Consider the following 24,685-nt stretch of genomic DNA (forward strand, 5'->3'; position numbering starts at 1 on the left):
TAATTTTTTTCTCCTTTTAAATCTATTCCTCATTGGTAGGAAAAGTCAAACTTTTTGAATGAGGACAGAAAATATTTAACTGTTACACTTCTGTATGGTAGTCTTGGGCTTTTATTTTTCTTTCAAATGATCTCAACAAATAACTGTCAAGGACTTCCTATAGGCCATGCCCTGTGCTATATATATATTTAATTACATTTTTAAAATCAATATTGGCAAATCACAGGATTTGAATAGGAAGTGACTTTATGGAGAAGTGGTGACTGGATCAAAATTAAGACCCAAACTCCTGACTCTTAGCACATTCTTTCCATTTCTTTATGCTTTGTTATGTAATATTAACATAGCTGTTAGTCTCTGTGACACTAGAAGAGGCTTACCAATTCTAATATTAGAACCAGCGAGCCTGTCTTCACACCCTTAGCAAACGTCACAATCCATCGCAGCACAATGCATTTCAACCAGCATCCCAAGCATCCACTAGATATCCATCTGACTTGGAAAATGAGCTGAAACCCACTTGCCACCTTGACCTTCTAGTAATCCCGGGATAAAGCAGTAATGCCTGGTTCAGAAAAGCAGATGGAGATTAACTTTGATTATTGAGTATTATCTGAGATCAGATAAAAATACCAATAGCTCAGGCCAGCCCTGGTGGCCTAGTGGTTAAGTTCAGTGTCCTCCACTTCAGTGGCCCGGGTCCAGTTCCTGGGCATGGACCTACACCACTTGTGGCCATGCTGTGGCGGCAACCCACATACAAAATAGAGGAAGATTGGAAACAGATGTTAGCTCAGGGCGAATCTTCCTCAGCAAAAACAAAAAAACAAAAAAAAAACCCAATATAATAATAATTCATATTATTAGTCCATATAATAGTTCATATAATAATAGTAATAGGGCTACCATTTTGTGCCAGACACTGAACTAGTTGCTTAGATGTATTCTTGTATTTAAGCCTCATAACAACCCTGTGAAATAGTTACTGTTATCTCTGTCGTACAAATTAGAAAATAGAGGATTGGAGAAGTTAAATAATTTCCCATGATCATTGAGCTAAGTGACCAGCTTAGCATTTGGGCCCAGATCTGTCTATCTCTAAAGCTACTTCTTGACATCTAAGGACCACACAGCGTCCATGTGCTGACCATGTGGACCAGCCCTTGATGGCAGAAGAGCAGTTTCTACCTTTCTCCCCATGAGAGACTCCGCTCCTCTGACCCCCAGCCCCCAGCCTTTTTTTTCAATCCTGTGAATTCCTTTGGCATCTTTGGGTTGCAAGTTCTAGTAAATGTAGTTCAGAAAAGAATGCTTGTCCCAGGTGATTTTTTGCTTGTTCCATTTTATGATAAATTAGGAATCCTTTAATTTATTTTGGTTTTGCCATAGAGTTTCCTGCTAAAAGGGAATGCCTGGGGCTGTCTAGGAGAGCTTACCAGCCCTCTCGTTCCCTCTAGGGTAATAGAGAGTACATGGTGGGAGCAGGTGGCTGGATCCCCTAGGTATTCGTTCCTTTGGACACCTGCTGTGTGTCAGGCCGTGAGCTAGGACTGGGGATATGGGATGAGGAAGAGAGACAGATCCTTGCTCAGTACACCTTCCATTCTAAACATGTGGAAACTGCTAATCATTATGTAGCATTCCAGTGAGTGATAAATACTGAGAAGAATGAATCCAAGTACTGTACTAGCAGATGACTTGGCCATAGAGGGCTAGGGATGCCTCTGGATTTTTATTTCCTATAGACCCTAGGACCAAGTATTAAGGGAGACTTTAAAAGGCAAGTTAAGCTTCTGCATCTCTAGACATACCTGCAGTGCACTTGTGGCTAGGACTGAGACTGGAGGCAAACGTCAAGTGGACACGGTTTTATTTCAATGGAATCCTCCTGTTTGGCACTACCGTCATTTTCCCTCTCTGCCGGGACCTTCTCTCCCTGATAGCTCTCTCCACCACCTGCTGCCCAGCGTTCTGCCTGGGGTGCCAAAGCTTGCTGCCTCTCCCTGCCACCACCGTCGTCATGAACCAAGGATTATTCTGTGGTTCGTGCCCTCACGGTCAGGCCCCCTGCGGCTCCCAAGGCCTCAGCTAGCCACCCTGATAATCTAACCTCTGCTGGCTCCTCCCAAGTGAGTGAAACCTGTTGGCGCTGGTTCTCTTTTTTCTTCTGTGAAATGGGGAGGTTGGGATACACTTGGGTGAAAAGATGGCAGGAGAGTAGCAGATGTGGGTGGTGATTTCTCCTGGGTTTCACCCCAACTTGGTCATCTCGGGACAGTCACTTTACCTCTCTGAGCCTTAGTTGCCTTGGCTAAAAAGTAAGGGATTTGATTGAGTGATATCAGAGGTCTTTATAGGCCTGGAATTGTGATTTGAAAGGTTCGGTTTTGCTCTTCAGAGCAGGCGAAGCAAAACCAAAACTATGATTCACAAGAGACAGCGCCTCTGCCTTTATCATCTAAGCAGAGAAGGTGTTTCAGACAAGAAAGCAGGCCAGCGCGGGATCATTGCCGCGCAGTGGTGGAAATTATTCAAGGTCTTTTGACTTCCCTTCCCGAGGACAGTTAGTGTGGGGAATGGACTCTTATTGAGATTGTTAATGAAATGAGAACAAAGATGGCTCTTCATACGCCCAAACTCTGTTTCATATCTTCAACCCTAGAAATTGCAGGTTTTAACTAAGTCAGCCACATCTGCTGACCAAGATGTGGGAAGTGAGCAGAAACCAGAATGAGCCAAAGCATCAAAATCACTTACTTGTGTTAGTGGCTGGCTTCTACTTCCTTGGTATCTGTCATTTTACTCCATATTGAGGTCAGAGTGGTAAAGCTATTATGCAGTATACATTTCCTTTTGCTTAACAGACAGGAGATTATCAAGACAACAGGCACTGAATTACTCTCACCAGTGATTTCCAAATACTGAAAACAAATGTGCATGGATGTCTTCTACATGGAGATATTAATGTGTTGCATAATTTCCTGTATAGCTAGAGTTGTTATTTAATTGATTTCACTTATGAAATCCTGTGAAATCTCCATGCAGAAATCTAAAAGACGAAAACATGCTACTTAATTCATCGCTGTCTTGTCTTCTTCTAAAGGTGTTGGTTTAGTGCGATGAAGAACAAGTGGTCCACACAGCGAATCTTCTGCACAAACTAAATTAGCAGAAAGAGCAGCAAAACCAGCATGGTTCTGCAAAATGCTTCTTTTGTTTTCTGTAAGTGTGGTAGTGATTTCACACAATTGAAAACTTATTTTTGTAAGCTTGTATTTGGTGTAACGTTGAGGTGTGAATTCAGCCATTCACTGCTTGAACTTTTATTATTTCAGAATTAAAGTAGCATTATTTAGATTCCTTCATCATTTCCTTTGAGAGTCACCGTTAACATGATATATATCTTTTTCTGACTGTCCTTGAGGAAAACAAATGTCAAAAAAGATTAATTCTTTTCCAATGAAAGCTAATTGTGTGCTGACAATAACTTTAATCTCTGTAATATCCAAATGAGGAGGATCGATAACTGATAACGCTTCTGTTGATATTTTCCAGATGTGATTCTATAGCAAAAAAAAAAATTTTAAATATCTTTTTGGTGAGCCCTAAAGAGAGAAACCATTGATACATAGATTATAAATTCCTTGAGTTTAAACATTATTTTCTAAAATGAATGTGTTTTGGGTTGGCTGTGAGCAGCTTAAAACATTAAAATTTCTGTCCAGATTTCAAATCTTAGATGTTCCTCTCCTATGCTTTTGACTCAGTCAAAAGCAGCTCAAATATAAATAGTTACCTCCTTTGGCCATTTTGTGGCCAAATTTCTCTTATATTTTGTTTTATAAAATGAGCTACACTGTCCTTATGATTGAATTGATGGCTTGAGTTATAAACCCCTGGAGTCCTATCTGTGGCTATTTCACAATACAAGTAATGAAATCTAAATTTTATTTTTTTGTTTTGTAGATTAAAGGAGATGGGAGAGGATGGAGAATGACATTGCAGTTTGAATTTATAATTTGAAAGCGTAGAAAATGAGTGAAATAAAAAGATAACCGTAAGAGTCTCCCCAGATGTCCTGTCCGCCCCCCCCCCCCCAACACCCAGGCAATCTCTGTGGGAATTCACCTTGGGTATTTGAAAATCATTGCAATAAAAAAGTGATATTCAAAATAGTATACTACCACCATAGCAAGTACGACACATATGTGATATCCTGGGAAACTGCAAAATACTTTCTTTTCCAAAATACAGCAAATACTGTTTTATATTTAGCCTATTCCCCAATGCCTTGCTTGTTTCCTAAATTAATTCATGGGCAATGAATGGGGGGAGGGAAATAACAACAACAAAATACCCTGATGGTGTGATAGCAAATACCACTTCCTAACACTTACTCCCTACCTAAAAAAATGGCTTTATTTTTTCTCTATTGTGCCCAACTTAATTGCATAGAGTAACAAGGAGATGGCAACTCTGTTTTTTAATGTACTGTTAATTCACCCAAATATGCTTAACTCCCCATTCCTCATAACTTTGGGATGAAGTATAGTGTTTTATTGCTTGTTTACAAGATAGTCAGACAAACAGACACAGCACATAAAAGGTGCTACATATCATCAAACATATTAAGAATGCCAGAGATTTTTCTGCTTTCATCAAAAAGATCTTGTTAAACTGTACGTGTCAAGAAGTTCAGTAGGAGCAAGCTAAAGCTACTCTGATATGATATTTTTATCCACCACATTATTTTAAACCAACATGTATCGTTAAATGTAATATTTAAACTTCTTGCCTCCCAAAGTTTGAGGATTTCATCATTAACTTGCAGTGTTTCTCAGAAAGAAACACGTTCTCCCGTGGAAATTATTGGCTGACTTGAGCAAATTCAGGCCACCTATTCATTTAAGAGTGTTATGTTTGTTTGAGTACCTAGAATGGCTTGCCCGAAGATCCTCTTTTGGAAAAGTACCAGCACAATGCCCAAAATGCCAGAGAGTGGAAAGTCATGGTCTCGACGGGGGAATGACTATAGTGTTCGTGGAGACAGTGTTTTCGCATGGCTGACATTAATGAGAACCCGATGCTGTGCACTCACGGAATGTTTTCATTTCAGAAGAGCATCAAAACCACTGAGTCCCTTCAAGTCGTCTTCTTTTACTGCGAAACCAGAAACCATGCCGACAACTACTTTCAGTAATAACCTGTGTCCCAGCTGCAGGCTGTATTAAACTCCTTGTCATATAATTTTCTAATTTGTGTGTAGGTAGTGGTAGCAAACAACTTAGTTTATTTCAGAGCATGACATCAGAGAGCATATTTTAATGCAGCGGTGATGGGGAATGAAATCAGAATTTCCACCAAGTCCACTCTAATTGAACAGTATTGTAAGGAGGAGTAAAATATGAGACTCAGAGTTTCCTCCCAAAGTCATTTACATTATTAGGTAATGAGGCTGATTTTATTTTAACAAATGTACTAGGAGGTAGCCTTCCATGTGAACATTGCCCCTTCAAAGCTTAGTCAACTGGGGAGGTCACGCTTCTGTGCCAAAACCGCTGTCACTGCCCAAAACTAATATGTAATTCCTCTTCTGGAGTTGCTTTCAACTCCTTTAGCATGTTTTAATTTTCTACGTAGTGGCCATTGTTCTCCTGGAAAAGTGAATTTGATTTTTGAAAATGGCCAATAGTTAATGTGGTAAATAAGGTTAAGAGAAGAAACCAGGCCAGGCTGTTTTCCTTTAAAAAAAAAAAAAGTGACTCTAAAGTGACATACTTGTCTTTCTCATCTCATTGGCACTGAAAGCAGTTGCAAAAGAAGAAGTTCAAAGTAGTTGGTGGCCATGACACCATCACTCCTTTAAAGGTCAATCCTCATTTTGGGTCGAGGCTGGTGCCAGGGATTTTGTTGGAAGAAAATAATGGCCGCTAATGTTCTTCTTACAGGAAGTTAATAGGGTAGATGACAGCAACAACAAAAACAGAGGACACGCAAAGGCCATCCTCTGCTGTGGCACAGGTGCGCCCACACACACACACACCGTGTGTCCAACATCCAGATCACCCCACTCCTGAGCGTACACGTTTTCGGTTGTGTCAGAATGACTAGTCCCCTGATAAGAAAATTGCGCAGCCAGCAGGGAGTGTGGGAAACTGAGTGGAGGGAGAGCAAAAGGGAAACTCCTGCCCGAGAGGACCCCCGAATGGTGACTTTCATTGTCACAATCTGATAGTAATTGCAGGAGAATTCTGACTTCAGCCCCCAGTTCAGAAATCACTAAGATGCAGCCGAGTCTGATCACGGGCACCTCGGAGCTTTTACTGCAGTCAGCACAGAGCTCGCTGTTTCCGGCTAGACAGACCTCACCTACTCAGCCACGGGGTTCAGGGCGAGCTCCCACTGGGGAACTAGTGGACGTGTGCATTGTGGCACTGAAGCTTTCCCCTGTGAATTCCTTTGGAACCATCAATGCTTTATCCCATTTCATAGTTTGGTGTGTTTGGGGATGTAAAAATGGGCTTTCTTGAAGTTTCATTTTTTAAGGTTCATGAGATGCTACTGAAGAATGTATGGAACTTCTGCCTAGTTTCATGTCCCCATGCCTTTCTCCCAGGGGTTGTTTTGACTTGCTGCAGATGGGGAAAGATAGCCACACTGGAGTGAAATGGGTAGCGACATTCCTGGAGAAACCATTCTTAGATCTGCCACTCATGATCTCAAACCCTTTGGCCCAGTGGCTGTTTATACCCATTGCTAGAGTCTTTGTAACTAATTTCCCCCAGCTTAGCAATTACTTTCTCAGTAGACAGACCAAATATTAACTCAAATAGTAATTAATATGAATTTGGGGCAGGCCCCATGGCCAAATGGTTAAGTCTGCGCCCTCCGCTGCGGCAGCCCAGGGTTTTGCCGATTCTGATCCTGGGGGCAGACATGGCACCACTCATCAGGCCATGTTGAGGCAGCGTCCCACATGCCACAACCAGAAGGACCCACAACTAAAATATACAACTATGTACCGGGGGGCTTTGGGGAGAAAAAGGAAAAATAAAATCTTTAAAAATAGTAATAATAATAATTAATACGAATTTAAATTCCTATAATATTAAAGTACATCATTAGCTTAGGAAATTCGTTAGTTGGCCCTCAGGGTTTTCAATTTTCTCCTACTTCATCCTTTCTTGCTCCCCATTTTTCGGGAGTAGTTGAATAAAATGTGGGGCCTGGCAAAGTCAACAGGGATGGAGATCCCACACAGTTATTTGTCAGGTTGAGAGATGAGAAACTGTGGTATTAGTCCCGGGGGGACTAAGGGCTCCCCACCCCTTGACTCCCGGACGTAGGGTAGACTGAAGGCATCCTGATCACCACTTTCAAAGTTATGTTTTCTTCATTTTGATCCCTTCCTTCAAGCCCTTTTAAGAAAAGCTCCTGAAATGGCACAATACAAAAATCACACAGAGGGGCGGGCCCAGTGGCCTTGTGGCTAAGTTCGCACACTCTGCTTCCGTGGCCCCAGTTTGCAGGTTCAGATCCCAGGCACGGACCTACACACCACTCATCAAGCCGTGGTGTGGTGGCTTCCCATATACAAAGTAGAGGGAAATTGGCACAGATGTTAGCTCAGGGACCATCTTCCTCAAGCAAAAAGAGCAAGATTGGCAACAGATGTTAGCTCAGGGCCAATCTTTCTCACCCCCCCCAAAAGAAAATCACGCAGACCTTTTAAAAGCATTGCTATGACTATTCCTAAGATCTCCCTGCCTTATTGATGACATAATGTTTTTGCAAAGTGCCTTGAAGTTTTATATAAGTTCTTAAAAAATATTTGTAAAATTATGCACAAAGAAAACTTATTTTTTGAAATTAATTAGTAATGTCCAAAAGTCAAGAAAGAAAGGAAATGAGGAAAGAAAGGAAAACAATAGATTCACTCTAAAATGGACTGTACTGTCTAACTCGGTAGTGAAATGTACTTCTTAAGGCACCATTTAGCTCAACAGACCAGAAGATGGGATAGGCTTGCCCTGTCATCGATGGAGTAATTCACTTTCAAGAAATATTTTGAAATGGACTGGTATTTCTCTGGTAGAGTTACCTGCCTTGTTGACAATGGTAAACTGTATGGTAAAGTTAACTGACAACGCAAAAAGCTGATTCCAGGAACAGGAAATTGGCTTCAATAGAAATACTATTTGTTTATTTTACAGGGTGGGGACGGGTAAGGACTGGTCAAACTTATTCTTGTGACATATCTTAAAGGATGTCTTAAATGAATAATAACTCCTCCCAGATGCCAGCCATCCTTCTGATTATTGGCAGGTATGGTTGAGGTGTGATTGATTTTTTAAACAAACTCTAAGGTTATGCTTGTAACCAAAAACTCCTGTCCCGTTCAGAATTTCAATTGGAAGTCTACACACTTATTCAAATGACTTTTTCTAAGCCTTAATTCCTTTTTTTTTTTTTTTGAACTCTATTTCTTGGAATTGCTTTCAGTGACTGCTTTGGGTCCCTTTGAATAACAGTGAGGGCAAGATAAGGGCAGGTCGGGGTGAGCAGTTAGGCTGATTTTCCTGGAGCACTGGATTGACTCCAGCCACCCCTCTGGGTATTGGCGCCCCACCATCTCACAGGGAAACCTCTTGTCTGATGAGTACACTTTTCTGTTACCACCAAACCCTGCCTCAGAAATTACTTCTCCCTGTGCTAATGGTCCTTGACGTGGCCTTGGACGTGGTCCTTCACAACCAATGCCTTGGACAGTTGCAGCTGGGAACCATGTAGCCTGAGGTCCTAAAATGCTTCGCTGATGGAGAAGGTTTTGTTTTGAAAAATAAATAATAGTAGGAAATAGATTTGCATCCTGATGCTACCTGCCAGGAGCTTTGCGTCCATAGATGTAAAGCAAAAGCGCACAGTTCTTCGAAGAGAGAAAAACAGGAACAACCTGACTCTGTCCCAAAGCATTCTATTGAAATTGTTTACCTTGGAGGGAAAAAACCACTCTATTTTCCATCAACACCGTACTGGCATTGTGTTGTCCTGTCTGTTCTGTAATGGCAGGGTGTGGTATTGGAAGGAATTCTCTTTGACTGATATTAGTAAAGATTATTTTTTTTAAATAAAAAGGAGGGAGCAGGTGTATAGAAACAGATGTCCTAGCTCCAGTGCGCCCTCTTCCAGAACTTTTACTCTGGACCTTGGCGAGAACATTCCAGGGTATTCTCTTTCCTAAACCAAAATGCAATGAAAACAGGCAAATTGGTTGCCAGGGGGGCGTCTCTTCCACTTTCTAGTACTACTTTTCCCTGACTCGATGACACCAGCTGGATTTTGCCATGAAAAGATGTCCCTACTGTTAGGGAAATGCCAGTTCTGCTCACTTTTAGTCATCAAATCACAGTATATGTAGCAGGACCAGACAGTGCAGCATGATACCTAAGAACAGAGAGGGAGGCTGAGCCCTGGAGAAAGATGGTCACAGACTTTCACAGGTGTTAGTAAATTTCACTCATTAACAGGCAGTTTTAGAAGCCTCCTAACCTTGCAGTTAGTCCCCACTTTACCCAGAGGCCTCTCCCCTACTTCCTCCACTTACCACCTCTCCAAGATGCCAGCCTTGCTGTGGGCTTTACCTAGAAAGTGGGTAGCTGATATAACACTTTGGTTTCTTTCAATCATGCCTTGATTCTTTCAACCTGCTTAGTGTTACCTCTCATATTAGGCCTCTGCATTGGAGATAAAGCTGCTGAACTCTGTATCTTTAACTCAAAGGAATATAATGACTCTCCCTCTTCATTCTTCTGGGAGTTCCCTCAATTCCACTTGCAGCCCTTGCCAAATACTACTATCCTTAAAAGATAGTGGTAGTGGTGGTGGTGGTGGTGATGATGATGATGATGATGATGATGCTAGCTAACATTTATTGGGCATTTACTATGTGCTAGGCACTGATTCTACAGGCACTTTCCTTGGGTACTCTATCATGATGAGGTAGGGATCATTTTAAAGGCAAGGAAAATCAGGCACAGGGAGGTGAAGAAAGCTGCCCGAGTTCACATAGGTTGTAAGTGACAGGGCAGTCTCTAGAGCTTGCAAACTGAACCTCTACACTTGACCTTCAAGGTTCTACTCAACTCTTTTCTTTCGGCTCTTTTTGAAAAAGTTGTCACTTTCATCTTTAATTCATATACAGGGAAGCTAAAGTAACAAGGTGAAGTGTGCTAGTGGCTTCTGTATACCCTCTTTGCATCCCTGGTACCCTGTTGTGTAGGTTCCAAGCAAGTGGTGGTAAGACTTGCAGCTGGATAGACCTGTGTGTGAGTGTGTGGAATGTGTGTGGGGGGGCGTGTGTTATGATTTAAGATGGTAGCAGCCATTGGCATTAAAAAGGACCTGCTATTCTGAGCTCCAGCTGTGACAGTTAGATGTGCCCATAGCAGCTGTTAGCAATCAGAATGTGTTTCCATCTGATGTGAAATGTGCTGCCATCACTTGAGGAATGGATTTCAAAACCTTGCCGTACTGAAGTACCAAAGTGTGTGAATGGGACACTTGTACCGCAAATTAGAAAGATTCACGTATTCCAATGATAATGTCACACTTAAGCTATCTTAAGTGACAAAGACACACATTGCCAAATGCTGGATAGCTGATAGGAGAATGTGCAGGACCGTCGTAGAATGTCATCTGAAATGTTTGTCTGCAGGCAAAAGAAGCTCCTTGGATTGCAGGCGCAGAAACTGAAAATGGAATAGGAAGGACAATGTTGTGAACCTTATTCTGATATCTTTACATGACTGCAGCATTCTTACCTCACCTCTAGTGCATGATTTACATACAAATAGGCAGCTTCAAGATAAACACCCAAAATATACATTTCCTTTTGTTGGGAAAAAATGACATGTATTAGGTGTTATAGTCTGCAAACTGATGCTAAGATGTCAGACCTTCTTAAAATAAATCTGACAATCTCTTAGCTTGGTCCAGAGCGTTTCTTCTCCTCATATCTTGCAACTGTTTAATGTCCCCAAGGCTCTGCTGCCTTTTTCTGTGTTTCCCTTTCCTATGAAGAAATAGCTACCGGCTCCTGCTCTCTCCTCTTGGGAATAGACCATAGAAACAACGGTGCTCCAGCTATCAGCAAATACTGTTATCTATTCTCTGGTTGATTGTATATATTATAATTAAGAATGGAAATGTTTCTTTAATAAGCAAGTTGAAAGAGCATGCATTTAGAGAGGGAATCAGAAAAAACGCCTCAGATCATTTGTCAGGTCATTCCTATGCCTGGCTGGACTGGTTGTCTTAGAAAAGCATCATAAAAGAGAGTTTTAGGGGCCAGCCTGCTGGTGTAGCGGTTAAGTTCATGTGCTCTGCTTTGGCGGCCTGGGGTCCACCGGTTCGTATCCTGGGCGTGGACCTACACACCGCTTATCAAGCCATGCTGTGGTAAGCGTCCCACATATAAAATAGAGGAAGATGGGCATGGATGTTAGCTCAGGGCCAAACTTCCTCGGCAGAAAGAGGAAGATTGATGGCGGATGTTAGCTCAGGGCTAATCTTCCTCAAAACAAAAAAAGAGAATTTTAAAAAAATACCATTGAACTGCAATCCAGAAACACATCTATGATGTATTGGAAGGCTTCAAACTTGCCACATCTATTGTTTAGATGTCACTGGCTAAGCTGTCCTGGAAATTGGAGGTGGAGAACCCAAGAGAATTTTTCTTCTAGGAGCTGGTCACTAATCCTTCAAAATCTTATAGTTTTAAAGTGATTAATATGACAACATCTACACTTCTGCTTATGATGAATCTAAATAATTTGCTTGTGATTTTTAATAAAAACCAGACCCTTCCCTGGTCTCTTGCCCAAAGCTCCATTCTCCCTGGTAATTCACGGGAGACCGTGAAGTGGGAAACGGCACAGAGCTGGAGTGGGGATCTGGGCTGTGGGATAATCCTTGTAACCATCCTTACCACTAAAATGATCTGTGGACCAAGACAGTTTTGGTGTCACCAGTCTGTGTTCCTGTGGCTATGCCTGTGTTGCCATTTTAGTTCTCTGGCTTAATGTAGAGGGATGTAAATGTATTTTCAGGGTTTAAAGTTACAAGTTATTTCCAATCTTTTGCCGTGAATCCAAACCTGATTTGGTTAGGGAATATTTCTTAAATGACATAATCTACTGTTCAGTGAACAGTAACTGATCTTCAAAAAAACCATCCAAGCTAATGGAAAGAAGCAATGGGTTTCTTTGCCTGGTAAGCTTTGATGACTTAACCTGCATTCTTGTTATTTTGACCCACTTCTGCACATCTTCATGCAGCTGGTTTTTGTGATGGCACCATTAGGGGATCATAGGAATTATGCAGTTGGAATTAGCAATCGATGACTGACTTTTTAGGCTGGAGCCTTTGGCCCTTTAAGGAGCATTCTGAGGCAAACAGAATGTTCTGATGGGTTTATTCAGTAAACTGTGATGCTATATGCTAACTGTACAATGGGCCAGACTCATATGAGGCCATAAAAGAAATGGATTTAAACAAATATCTTATTTGTTATCAGACCCATTTCTGTGCCAATAGATTTTTCTGTCTTTGGACTTGTAACTGAATCACCAGGCTTTTACATTTTTGTAACATTATATGTACCCCATTAAAAAAAAAAGAAAAGCTTCTAAACTGAAATACCAAGATTATACAATAGGATAGCTCGAGGTATGCATAAAGGCAGGTGTGAAATTAAAAGAGCTGTAAAATAAAGTGGTTACCTCTTAGGCTTAGGTGTGAGAAATTTGGGGTAATTGTATAAAGTAAGGATATTTCATAAAATGCAGTAAGAGTAATTCTGATGTTTTTTGGTTAAGCAGAAACTAGATAAGATCTCCAGATTTGGTTTGGTTTTAAAGATGTTCTTTTCTGTTGTGAAAAACAGGCTTTGAATGATGAAAGCAAAGAGCTGACCCCATTGCTCTCAACTGTGAGCAAAGGAAGACTCAACCTAAATGTGGCACAATTGCACTTGTTAAGGGGAAAAAGGGGATTGGTGTCTAGAGTGAGGTTGATTGCTAGAAAAGATTAGATGCAGTTCTGTGAGTCAGATGACATTTTTTTGGTCTAGCATTATCCAGAATTATATAAAAGACACACACCTACTGTTGGAAAAGAAGTTATTAGGAATTTCCCTTGAGCATGGTCTAACCACTTAGTAAAATAAAATGGATGCTTTTTCCTGCTTATAAGGAATTACGGGGGTGGCTGCAGGCATAGTGGTTAGGTTCACATGCTCCACTCTAGCAGCCTGGGGTTCGCAGGTTCAGATCCCAGACATGGACCTAGCACCGCTCGTCAAGCCTCACTCTGGCAGCATCCCACATAAAATAGAGGGAGATGGGCACAGATATTAGCTCAGTGACAATCTTCCTGAAGCAAAAAAGAGGAAGATTGGCAACAGATGTTAGCTCAGGGCCAATCTTCCTCACAAAAGAAAAGAAAAAGAAAAGAAAAAAGAAATTATAGTTAACTCATGCTGAGAGATCCAAGAGAAAGATTTTTATTAGATATTTCTCATCTCAAGGTCCCAGAAAATCTTCAAGAACTATATATTGAAAAAATGTAGTTAATTCTAGAATCTTAGTGGGCCCTTATCTCAGCTGAGAATAATTGGCTGAATGGCCAGTTAGTTATCTCTGCCTTGGTCCCTGTTTTCACATAACCCCACAAATTCTCAACAACAAGTATGTTATGTTGTTTACAAAGGCAATAAAGTGGTTAAATTAGGAAAGACAAGAAAAGAGAAAGGTATTGTATCGCTGATCTTAATGGCATCATCTTTTATTGGAATTTTATTCAGTCTTTGACCCACTGGATGAGTAAAGTATTAGGAAGCAAATTCTCTTGTTGTTCAATTATTTTATTCACGGTTTAGTTAGTCACCAGGTAATTAACAAAAGAGGTAGAGTCCATTGCCTTAAATTTAGGTATTTTGTGCATTCCTGTGTAGTAGGAGAATTCTAGAGAGAACTGGATCTAAAAATCAAAGCCATCTACTCTTTCTCTATATGAAAAATCTGTTTCTCTCTGATTTGACAGAATCTCCCTGTCTGGGGACAAAAGTGTTCGTTTGGATTTGGCTTTTAGCAAAGATACATATGCATCAGGGAATGCGAGTCAGTTTCTCTGGAAAGCTTAATCTAGTAGGAATAGAAACATATTACAAAGGATTAATATTCAGTTCTCATTGTCAGAACTACCTGCGTATTCACAGAAAGCCACAAGAGAAGCTGAGCCTGTCTTCCTTATCCTTCAGAGATTTCCTGCGTACACAGCTCCGCTGTCTCTGAATTCAGAGGGGCGTCTGGCCCAGGGTTTTAACTCTTGTGCACCTAAGTCTTACATGTATAAAGACTAAAGAAAATAGTCACTGTTCCAAAACTCCAAGTTTGTCTTCTTTTAGATTTAGTTTGCAAATGCTTGATCTCTCGATTGTTGGAGATGTGTTTATGTGTTTGTATTTGGCAGGTATATGCAATACTTTTTATTTAAAAATGACTTTTTTTAAAAGCTGTTAAGTTTTCAGCAGAATTGACAATCAAGTTAAAGTTTTTTTAAGAAATGGCTTTACAGGGTGGCCCAGGGGCGCAGTGGTTACTTTCGCACGTTCCACTTCGGCGGCCCGGAGTTAGCTGGTTCAGATCCTGGGTGCAGACATGGCACCGCTTGGCAAGCCATGCTGTGGTAGCTGTCCCACATATAGGATGGAGGAAGATGGGCACGGATGTTAGCTCAGGGCCAGTCTTCCTCAGCGCACACACACACACACGAAAGTGGCTTTAAAACGTAGGTAACGTGCAGGATTTTTGAGTGAGTGGGCAGAGTAAGGTGCACGACTTTTTTTTTCATGGCCATAGCTCAACAGGGTCCTGGGAGTCTGATATCAACTTAATACCAAGGCTTGGTATGTCAGAGGGTGACACGTATGTTGACTGTGTTTAACAAGTAGAAATCATGCCATTTCCATCCCCGCAAGACTGCACAAGCCCTGGTGAAGGTTTAGTTCAGTGACTTTGTGACAGCTGTTGGACCAACTACGTGCTGCTTTTTCTCAAGTTGAGACTAAGGTAGTAACATCTGGACCCATTAGTGCCTCAGGAAGGCATTTTGGAAACGAACAACTTTTTTTAAGAAACTTTAAGTAAGTTTAGCTAGCAGATGAAAAGTACAGTTCTATGTATTTTTCTTTATTCTCTTTGTGGCAGAGCCTGTTGTGGGTAGTGAGGGCACAGCGTCCTAGTCCTTGCCAAGAATGATATGCCAAGCTTCCTAAAGCTTCCCATTTATATAGGTCTTTTCATCTTCAAAGAGCTTTGCGATCATTCATTTACCGCCACCTGCCTGGGAGGTAAGAATTATTCCCATTTTATAGATGGAGGAAGTGGAGGTGTAAGTGACTTGCTTGAGGCCACTCGGGCAGTTGAGGGTCAGAGGCAGATTTGGAAGGATTGCTGACTCCACTTCTTAGCTGAATCAACGTCCAGCTCTTTGTCTCTCGTGTCATTCCCCTTGAGAGCCGGGATCGATGATAACATACATCTAAAGGCATCAGATAATCCTGAATCGGAGAGAGACACCAAGTCTGTCTTTTTCTGTGGCTGCCTCTCCACTTAAACCCTGGGAAATCTAGACATAGAGAAGAAGGCATTTAACCCTCCTGAGGTTCATTTTCCACATCTGCAGAATGGGGGTAATAATACCCATCTGACTACTTCAGAGTTGTGAGTGCCAAAACCGAAACAAGCTAATGAGGACAAAAACCTTAAAAACTGTCATAGAACTCTGCAAATCTCAAGCATTGTTATTGCTGCCAGAAATGACCATGGGACTGTTCTACCAAAGGGCCGGGACTTTTCTAATTGGGGCTGACGGCTTTGGTGATGTTCCGCGAGGATCAAGTACTATCATGACAGAATCTAAAAATCAGTGGAAGAAAGCCTGTGCTGGGGAAACATCCTAGTAGTCTATTTAGTTTGTATTTAATAGACAAAATGGCAGAGCAAGTTGATTTTTAATTTGCCTAGTAGGTAGCTCAAACTCGGCCCTCCCCACCCTGAAGGACCATTGCACGTGCCTGGGCCATGGAACACATCCATGCTGTACTCGGGCCATGGGTCCAGGATGACAAAACATGCCAAACTGTTGGAAGCCCACAGTCTGTTGCCCTCCCACAATGGAGATGTCGTGAGAGCTCTCTGCAAATCCTCACGGTGGCCCCAGGGCCTCCAGTGGCAGCAGTGAGAGAATGGAAGGAAAGGGTTTTGCTCCCTAAATTGTCCACTGCTAGCACACACGGCAGCTTTACACACTATAGAGAAGGGCGTCACCTCAGGAAGGATAATTTGGGAAAAAGGTGCCCATCTGGGCAAATTAGAAAAAGGCTCCCTTAGTCCAAGCTGTGACAGCCCTTTGCAGCAGGGCTGACAGACAGGTGAATTTCAGCCCCTACTTGTGCCCCCTTGGCTGGGATCCATTGGGCAAGGCACGGTGTCCTTGGAACTAGGAGGTGGCCAGACCCAGAGGGGCCGCAAGACTCTAGAAGCCAGAAGCTCCCAAAGTCCTTCCAGGGAACCAAGTGAAGACTGTGCTGCGCTCCCCCAGCTGGCCTTGACATGCAGGCCAGACTGCCATCCAGGCGGTTGCAGAAGCCTTTAATACCCCAGCAGTTTTAAACTGAGGATAAAATAAAGTGACTAATCCATAAAGGACTCAAGCCATTTTGCTGAAAATAAAATCAAATGCCTTAGGGTTTTTCTTTTTAATCTTTATTGGTTTTTCTGCTTACAGAAGTAATACATGCTGGTTGTAAAAAATTCAAACATTAGAGAAATACGTAACACAGCAAGTGAAAAGATCTCCCTACTCTCAGACCTCCGGAAAAAAACACTGTCAACAGATTGATGTAAAAGTTAGCTGTTGTTTTTTTTTTTTTTGTAAGCGGTAGTTCTTGACCATTTTTGCAAGACATGCAAAATTGCTTGACCTTCATTTGTGTGACATACTCTCACGGGTGTACCCAAGGTTTGGCCATTTCCTGGCAAGCCAGCAGTAACCTCGCCCTGTTCTGCCCAATTCAAGAAAGTATATGGTTGTGCAAGAGAGCTAGAGTGAAAGATATTATTGGGGTAAGCGTAGGTCCATATTAGTTTATTTTTTTATATAAACCAGTAAAAAAACTTTTAATTTTTGTTTTTACTATTATTAGTAGCAAATTCCTTGTGACACATCCTGCAGCTGGCTACGACATACTGCTGTGTTGCAGCAAAGAGTTAAGTGCCAGCGTTGTAAAGGATTGCTGTGGTGGCTGGTATGAACTGCCTGTCATATTATTAGGAGGATAAGCAGCTTTTCTCTATCCCTACTTTGGAAAGAGCTTAAAGTCCGGAGAAAAGAATTTCATTTCGCTATAAGGCAGGATTTCTTATCAACAATAACAATAATAATAACTATTTACTGAGTGCCAGCTACTTCTAAGAACTGTGTGATGTGCGTCTATATGGAATATGTATATAAAATAATCATGTATGTGCTGCGTCATTTATACACCTTATCACTGAATCTTCAAATATGAAACTGAGGCTCAGAGAGGGTAAGAAATTTGTTAAACATTGGTAGCAGTCATCTGAAGGTCAAAAACTCTACTAGGAATTTTATGAAATTGAGAAGAATGATCTAGAAGGTTGATGATTACTTCTAGTTATAAACTAATCAGGTAACTCCCGGAAAGGCATCTTGACATCAGTTCCTGAGCTGTTTGTAAGTTTAACCAAATTCCTTATGAGATGTCTTTTGATCCTTGGTTAATGGTTGCATACCGAGCAGTACGCTGCTGATGTTTGTTACTGGAAAGATTTAGCTTGGCTGGTGCAATATGGTGAAAAAGAAAAAAAAAAACTAAATTTTTGAGTTAAATAAAAAGACAAAAAATGTGTGCAAATCCTAGCCTTACCTCTTCATAGCTCTCTGACTTTGGGCAAGTTATTTAGCATCTCTGAGTTTCAGTTTTCTCATCAAAAAAATGCAGATAATAATATTAAAGATGATGATGATGTCACCTATCTCACAGAGTTGTTGGAGGAGTGAATGTGATAATGCCTGACACATTATAAGTACAAATACATGTGAGATATTATTGGTTATTGTAAACCCATTAGGTTATTATCGAGCGATCGCTATTCACCCACAGCATGAAGCGATGGGTACAACTTTTGTACGATTGTATTTTTTAATTCTTTGGGAGAATGGGCATTTTTCTCTGGGCCAGGATATCTCCCAAAAGAGGTCCTGGGAATAAATGAGGTGTTAAGAACACTAGTGCCCATGTTCTTGTTCCTTCTATAATTAAAAGTAAAAAGCAAACTTTTTATGGAAGCACAATGCTGAATGACAGCCCAGCCCAAGGACCACTTGGCTGATAATCACTCTTGCATTCCAGGATTTCCTGACGCCCCGCTGCCACTTGTTGTCAGCAACTTGAAACTGCAGAAATTTGCCTCTACAGGTGTTGGGAGTTTGCTTGAATTACTTAAGGTGCATGAGACAGTGAATTATTTAGGCAATAGAGCTGAAAATAGGGGCAAATTAGAATTTTTCATAGCGAGATTGTTCATTGTTAAGGCAATTCGTGATTATATGCGTGCGTCTTGCTTCAGCTATTCCACTGCACAATAAACCTCTCTGCTGTGATGAATATGTATGTGGACTAATTTAATCAATATACTTGTGACAGTAGCGGTGTCTGACAGAACTCATCCTTTGAAATACTGGCTGAGTTAACGTGTGCAGTGTATATATGGGCCAAGACTTATAATTTGTGTTAAAAGATTATTTTGAAAAGACACAACCCTGCCTGTGAGAAAATGGAAAAGCCTGAGGGATGGAAAACAAGGGCAAAGGGATTTTTGTCCTTTTCCCTCTTACTGGTCTGAAAACACAAATTTATGGAACTAAACTGCCTTCCTTTTGAAAAATTTGCAAGGCATTGACCATATGTTTTTTTCCTCGTTGATACATTGGAATTCTGTAAACTGACTAAAAGATGGAGGGTGGTGGCTCTTGTGCATCATTGGATTAAATGGAAGGTTGAGTAAGGGTCCTGCTCCAGTCCGCAAATGCTTGCTTTCTGGAACTATCAACATGCTTAAACAGATTGCATCTACAGAGAGTCTGCTTTTCAGAGCAGGTGGATTTTAGTCATTTCCTAAAGAGCACTTGCAACTGAAATTGCCTTCTGAGCTAAGAGCCACCCAGGGGTAGGCTAGTAGAGTAGTTTAATCTGACCAATCAGAATCCTGAACCTTGCTTTGGGAGAAACCCTCCCATCGCCTTACCATGAGAGTCCTAGTGAAGCTTGTTGTAACTAATTGATTCTTTAGCCGACATTGCCCACTGGAACTAAGCACAAACATAGTGGGAGGCAAAGGTCTAGGCAGGCGGGCCCCTGCTTGAAAATACAGGTCATCTACCGTGAGTCCATTCATACTAAGCATCTTGGCCTCCATAAATCTTGTGAAATCTGTCTCAGCTTGAGTACTGTTCAGATCTGAAAGACCCTGGGAGCTGAAGCAAGGCTGAAGACCAAGAATTTGGGAGCCTGACCCAGGCCAGCCGTCCTGTGCAGTAGTGGCACCAAATTATGGGTTTGTGATACAATGATGCACCCTTCCCCCTGCCCCCCAGCACTTTCTCCCTCCCCCCAGCCAGGCCATGAACAATTCCAAGCATAGAAGTGCTGGGCCAGGATGCACTCCCCAGGCCACCCCCATCGTGAGCAGGCTCCTCCATGCCAGACCTTCATATCATTTGCAGGATTACAGGAGCCATTAGCAGGCGTTTTGGTCACTGCCTTAAACATCATTTTATTTCTCGTGGGTAATCCATTAAGAGTCCAGACACACTGAACAGCAATACATCACTTTCTATTTGATCCAGATACAGTTCTCAGCATTCCCAATATGGCCCGCCCAGGGCCTTCAAATCTTATAAAGGACTAAGTAGATATGCTTGATCTTTCCATTGTTAAGATGGAGTGAAGATAACTGTTGAAAGGCGTGAGTTTACCACTAGTGTTACTTCAATTAACTCAGATAGTTTTGATGCTGACTTAAACTATAGGGCCTAACAAAGTCTATGTCTAATTTCTGTGATTACAGCTTGAGGTAAGACATAGGCAGAAGTTCAGTGTTGGTCCTCTTTATTTCACGTATAAATTTTGTTTACTAGATGGTCCATGTACTTTGTGTTCTCAGTAATTCTCTTCCTTGGGGGTTGGGGTGGGGGAAGCTGGTTCTAATCATAGACTAGTTAATTCATATGGAAAAGGGTAGGCAATAACTCTCAGCTGATATCACCTTTCAGAATTTCTCTGCTACCACTTGGCTTTTGTGAGTCTCTGAAAAATGTTGGGCATAACTCTCTCTCTACAGTTGCAGACAATCTGTGGCACAAAACTTCACCTCGACTATACTAAAAATATCCGAGGGGGCATAAGTGTGAGACATTCTTAGAGTTCAGATTTCATAAAGAATTTTCCTTGAAGAAATCAAGCTAGACACTTGAGATGAGCAGGCAGACTTGGAGATGATCATTTTTTGTTAAACGTGATTTTATATCATATTAAGTTGCATAACTCACAATAGATATATTAAGCAGTGTACAAAGACACCATTATTTGGGTATTAGAAAGCTTCAGGATTATGGAAACTATATTGGATGTGAGATTTTGAACAATCTCTAATTCTAGACAATGAAATTCAGCATATCAACACTAAAAGTGATTGATACGACTCTCCTTCTAGAATAGCTTGCTCTCCCTAAAAGTCACTGCAGTACTTGTACGAGGAAGTTAGCAGGTACACTGGTTTATAATGAAGTTAAATCCAGGAATTTTCTGTGTGCTCTTTCTAAGTATTGAATACAACATTGCATCAAATCCAAAGTAAGTAGTTGTGGAAATTATCCCAGGATACAGGATTACATTGGAAGAAAGAGTGGGCTGTGTGTTACTTACATCGTTTAACATATTCCTTAGGCAAGTCATTGCTTTGTGTAAAGCATGGGGCTAGGTAGAGGCTATGTGAAAATGAAATACACTTGGGCACTTGTGATTGTGTTTGCGTGTGTGATTTAGTAGATAATCTGACGTGATATCCAGTAGTGAAAACTGTGGAAAATAAATTTAGTGTAATGGAACATTCCAGGTAAACTGGTGAACATTGCCATCCTGTATATACAGCTCAGTGTTGGTCTTCTTTATTTCACATATAAATTATATTTAATAGATGATCCAAGTACTTTGTTTTGCCTAATTATTCTATTCCTTAGGTTATTTTTTAATCCTTAGTTATGTTCTTTTCAACTCTGTTCAAGATATAATGTGTTTGCTTAGAAATGTGCTTTGTCGTATTTGAGAACTTTGATGGAATGTGTATTAATTATTTGGTTAGTCTTCTGACATGAGGCATCTAGTTGGGTAGAAACACATGCACGCTGTACCAGGAAATCAATTTCCAATGTAAAGAACTCAGAAGCTACATATGATGTCAGGATGCATCCTTATTAAATTCAGATAGGATATTAACTTTATGGTTGAAAGGTTTGGATTGTACACAAATGGGCTAATTTTTAACACATGGCAACTACGTTAATTAAAAAAAGATGAGTAAGGAATTCTTAACTTACCATCATATGTAACTTATTAATATTTTGAATTGAATTATTTTCCTAAGTAGTCTTGACTTTTTAGAGTATATTTTTCTCTACTAGTCGAGCTACAAAAGCTCAGCCAAGACAGATTTATGACCTTTTAAAAATAACGATGGAAAATGAGATCGGAGGAAACATTTTAGTATCTGCTTTGCTCTGAGGCCTAAACTGCGAACTCTCCAGTTCTTGAAGGCTTTGAAATGCTGATTCCAGTCTTCTTGTGGGTTCTTAAACACCTTCTCAAATGACCCATTTTAATAACCCGAAAGCTATTATATAACGAGCAGCCATAATTTAGTCCAGGGCTCTGGGGGGACCCTCACAGTTCAGCAATGAATAGTTAATGCAGTATAATGTTTAGCAGGTTATTAGTTTTCACTATACAAATGCTGATCAGGGAACGCTTTTATAAGGTGTTTAAAAGAAAATGTAATTAACTGGTTGCGTGCTTCTGTTGCAGCTCAAATTGAAATTATTCCATGCAAGATCTGTGGAGACAAATCATCGGGAATCCATTATGGTGTCATTACATGTGAAGGCTGCAAGGTAAGCCTTTTTAATTGTTGTTGTTGTTTCTATTAATGTTAGAATGTATCTTCGTGGTTTTTATTTTTCGCTTCTCTGTCTAAAAATTCAACTCCTTGGCGTTTTGAATGATGAGGAATGACAGAACAGAATTAATATTTTGGTGTTAAATTACAATTAAGGAACTTATATATATATTTTTATGCCTTCCGTCAAAATGACAGGAGGCTAGAGAAAGGTATTTGAGCCGTGCTTGTCACTTCCAATTCCAGAATTGATTGAACTGATGAACAAACTCTGGTTATCTTTTTTAAAAAAGAGATGACTCTAGACTTCTGTAATATCCCTGTTATAAGCTTTATAAGAAGGCATTTCCAATAAGTTTAATCAGAATGTGATTGAAAGTCTTGTTGGCACACAGATGTTGACACATCTGGCCAAATTATGGCAAGGCTGTTGGAAAGAACTGGGTTCTGGTCCTGGCACCACAACTGGTTCATATTATTTTGAGCAAGTCTTAGTCTTTTAGTGACTCAGTATCTTTATCTCTAAAGTGGGTTTAACACCTATTCTTCCTACCTTTTAGAACTAGTCCAAGAGTAGAATGAAAAGCTGTAAATAAAAGTCCTTATAAACTGGGAAGTGCTATTTAAATCTAAATATCATCATTCTTATTGCTATTGTTAATATCTTAATTATTACTGACGCTGATCTCGGGACAGTATGTGCCACACATGTACAATGTGAGCGTGGGAAATAGAGATGGTTATCCTAATCATTCAAGACCCCCAAACTCGAATTGCCTCTGTTATTCAGATTTCAATTTATTAAGATTTAAATCCTCCTGCTTATTTGGAAGGGCCTTGAGACGGCTTACAGGATAAAACAGTGCAAAATAAACAGCAGAGGAGCTGTTTAAACACACAGGAGGCTTCAAAGACAGTTGATTGCCGCTGAACCAGGCCTGAATTAGCCCTAAGGGGTTTTGAGGCTGAAGCAAAAAATAAAATCCACGAATTTGGTTTGTTTTCCTTTTGTGAAATTAGAAAATACATGTCATAAAATACAAAATCACCTTCAGACACAAATAACTACTGAGAGACTTCAGGGAAATTTGCCTCGTAATTTCCTCGTGTCTTTGTTTTCCTGCTCATCATCGCAACACTTGCCGCTTTGTCAGTGTACAAATGCTTCACGTTGATCCCATCTTGGTGAAGCCTAGATTTCTGCACACCGCTGAACACACCGAATAATTTTTTAAAAAAATCACCTGCCTTTTAGGAATAGGGAGCTTGCTACTTAAAGGGGATTTTGAATTATTCATGTCTATGTTCACCTCAAGGCCTCAGGGTTCTGGATTACCAAGAAAAAAAGGTTATCTCCCTTTACTTCTGCAGTTTGCTCTCCCTCCAAATTATGTAACTAAATAAATGAATAAAATGAAATCAACTGCCTGGCCCACGCCATCCCAGGATGTAAGGAAGAGAGTGATCCGCCTGGGACAACTGTCACCCCAATGATTTTCAGAGTTATTTCAGCTGATGCGGCTGGGCAGCTTCCTCCTCACCCACTCTGTGTTCACACCTCCTTCTCCCTGGTATGAGAGGACATGACCTTTCTTGATGAAGGGGATAGAGAGAGCATAGCTCCCCTACCTGGATGTCCAAGCAAACTTGATTTCTGCGCATTGTGCATCACAAGCTCCCAGGCATGACCACATGTACCTTCATCCCACCCAAGAAACTGATCACTCTCTCTGACTCTTTCAGTATTGTCACATGTGGTTTTATGTGGCAAACTGAAATGAGTACCAGGAAGGACGTCCGGGGCTGGGTCAGGGGAGAGTGGGGACTACTTCATATGAAACACCTCAACAATTCAGAAGGCTAATTAACAACATGCTCTTCAATAAAATCTGAATTGATTGTCTGAGTACCACTGTGTTTGCAGAAGCATAAACAATATGTGTTTTCTTTTTATCCCCAATGTTTAGCTATAACAAAAATAAAAGCAATGAGAAAACAAAGGGCAGCTATTATTTCACAGTTGTCATTTTTCTACACTCCCTTCCAGATCTTCTACAGCCTTAATGCTGAAGAGTTTTTCACTTCTCTGTGGTTCTGTTCCTCTGTTTTATTGACTTTATACAATGGGAGTCACAAAAAAGCCAAACAATTAAAACTTAATTTTATTAGCAGATTGGGCCTCTGCCCGGCCTGGGACCTAGACAGTGGTGTTTATATTTGATGCATATAGTCTCTGTCTGCATCAGAGTTTTTCTCTGCCATAGCTAACGTTTTTGTTTCTAGTTTGGTGAAGTCAAGAGAATTCTGCTTTTGCCATTGATGTTAGTGATTAATCATGTTCTAACCAGGTGAAGGTGGTTATCTGGTGA

General features: G+C 40.8%; 1 protein-coding gene across 3 annotated transcripts in view; it reads left to right on the forward strand.

The window, feature by feature from the left end:
- Window positions 1–24,685, forward strand: part of RORA (RAR related orphan receptor A) — a 687,966-nt gene that overhangs the window by 630,494 nt on the left and 32,787 nt on the right. For all 3 annotated transcript variants that reach the window (XM_023627995.2, XM_070235633.1, XM_023628051.2), the window contains one exon: window positions 22,226–22,311. In XM_023627995.2, the coding sequence (XP_023483763.2) occupies window positions 22,226–22,311 (86 nt within the window). The remainder of the gene's footprint in view (window positions 1–22,225; window positions 22,312–24,685) is intronic.

This window comes from Equus caballus, chromosome 1 (assembly GCF_041296265.1).
Source record: "Equus caballus isolate H_3958 breed thoroughbred chromosome 1, TB-T2T, whole genome shotgun sequence".
NCBI classification, from domain to species: domain Eukaryota; kingdom Metazoa; phylum Chordata; class Mammalia; order Perissodactyla; family Equidae; genus Equus; species Equus caballus.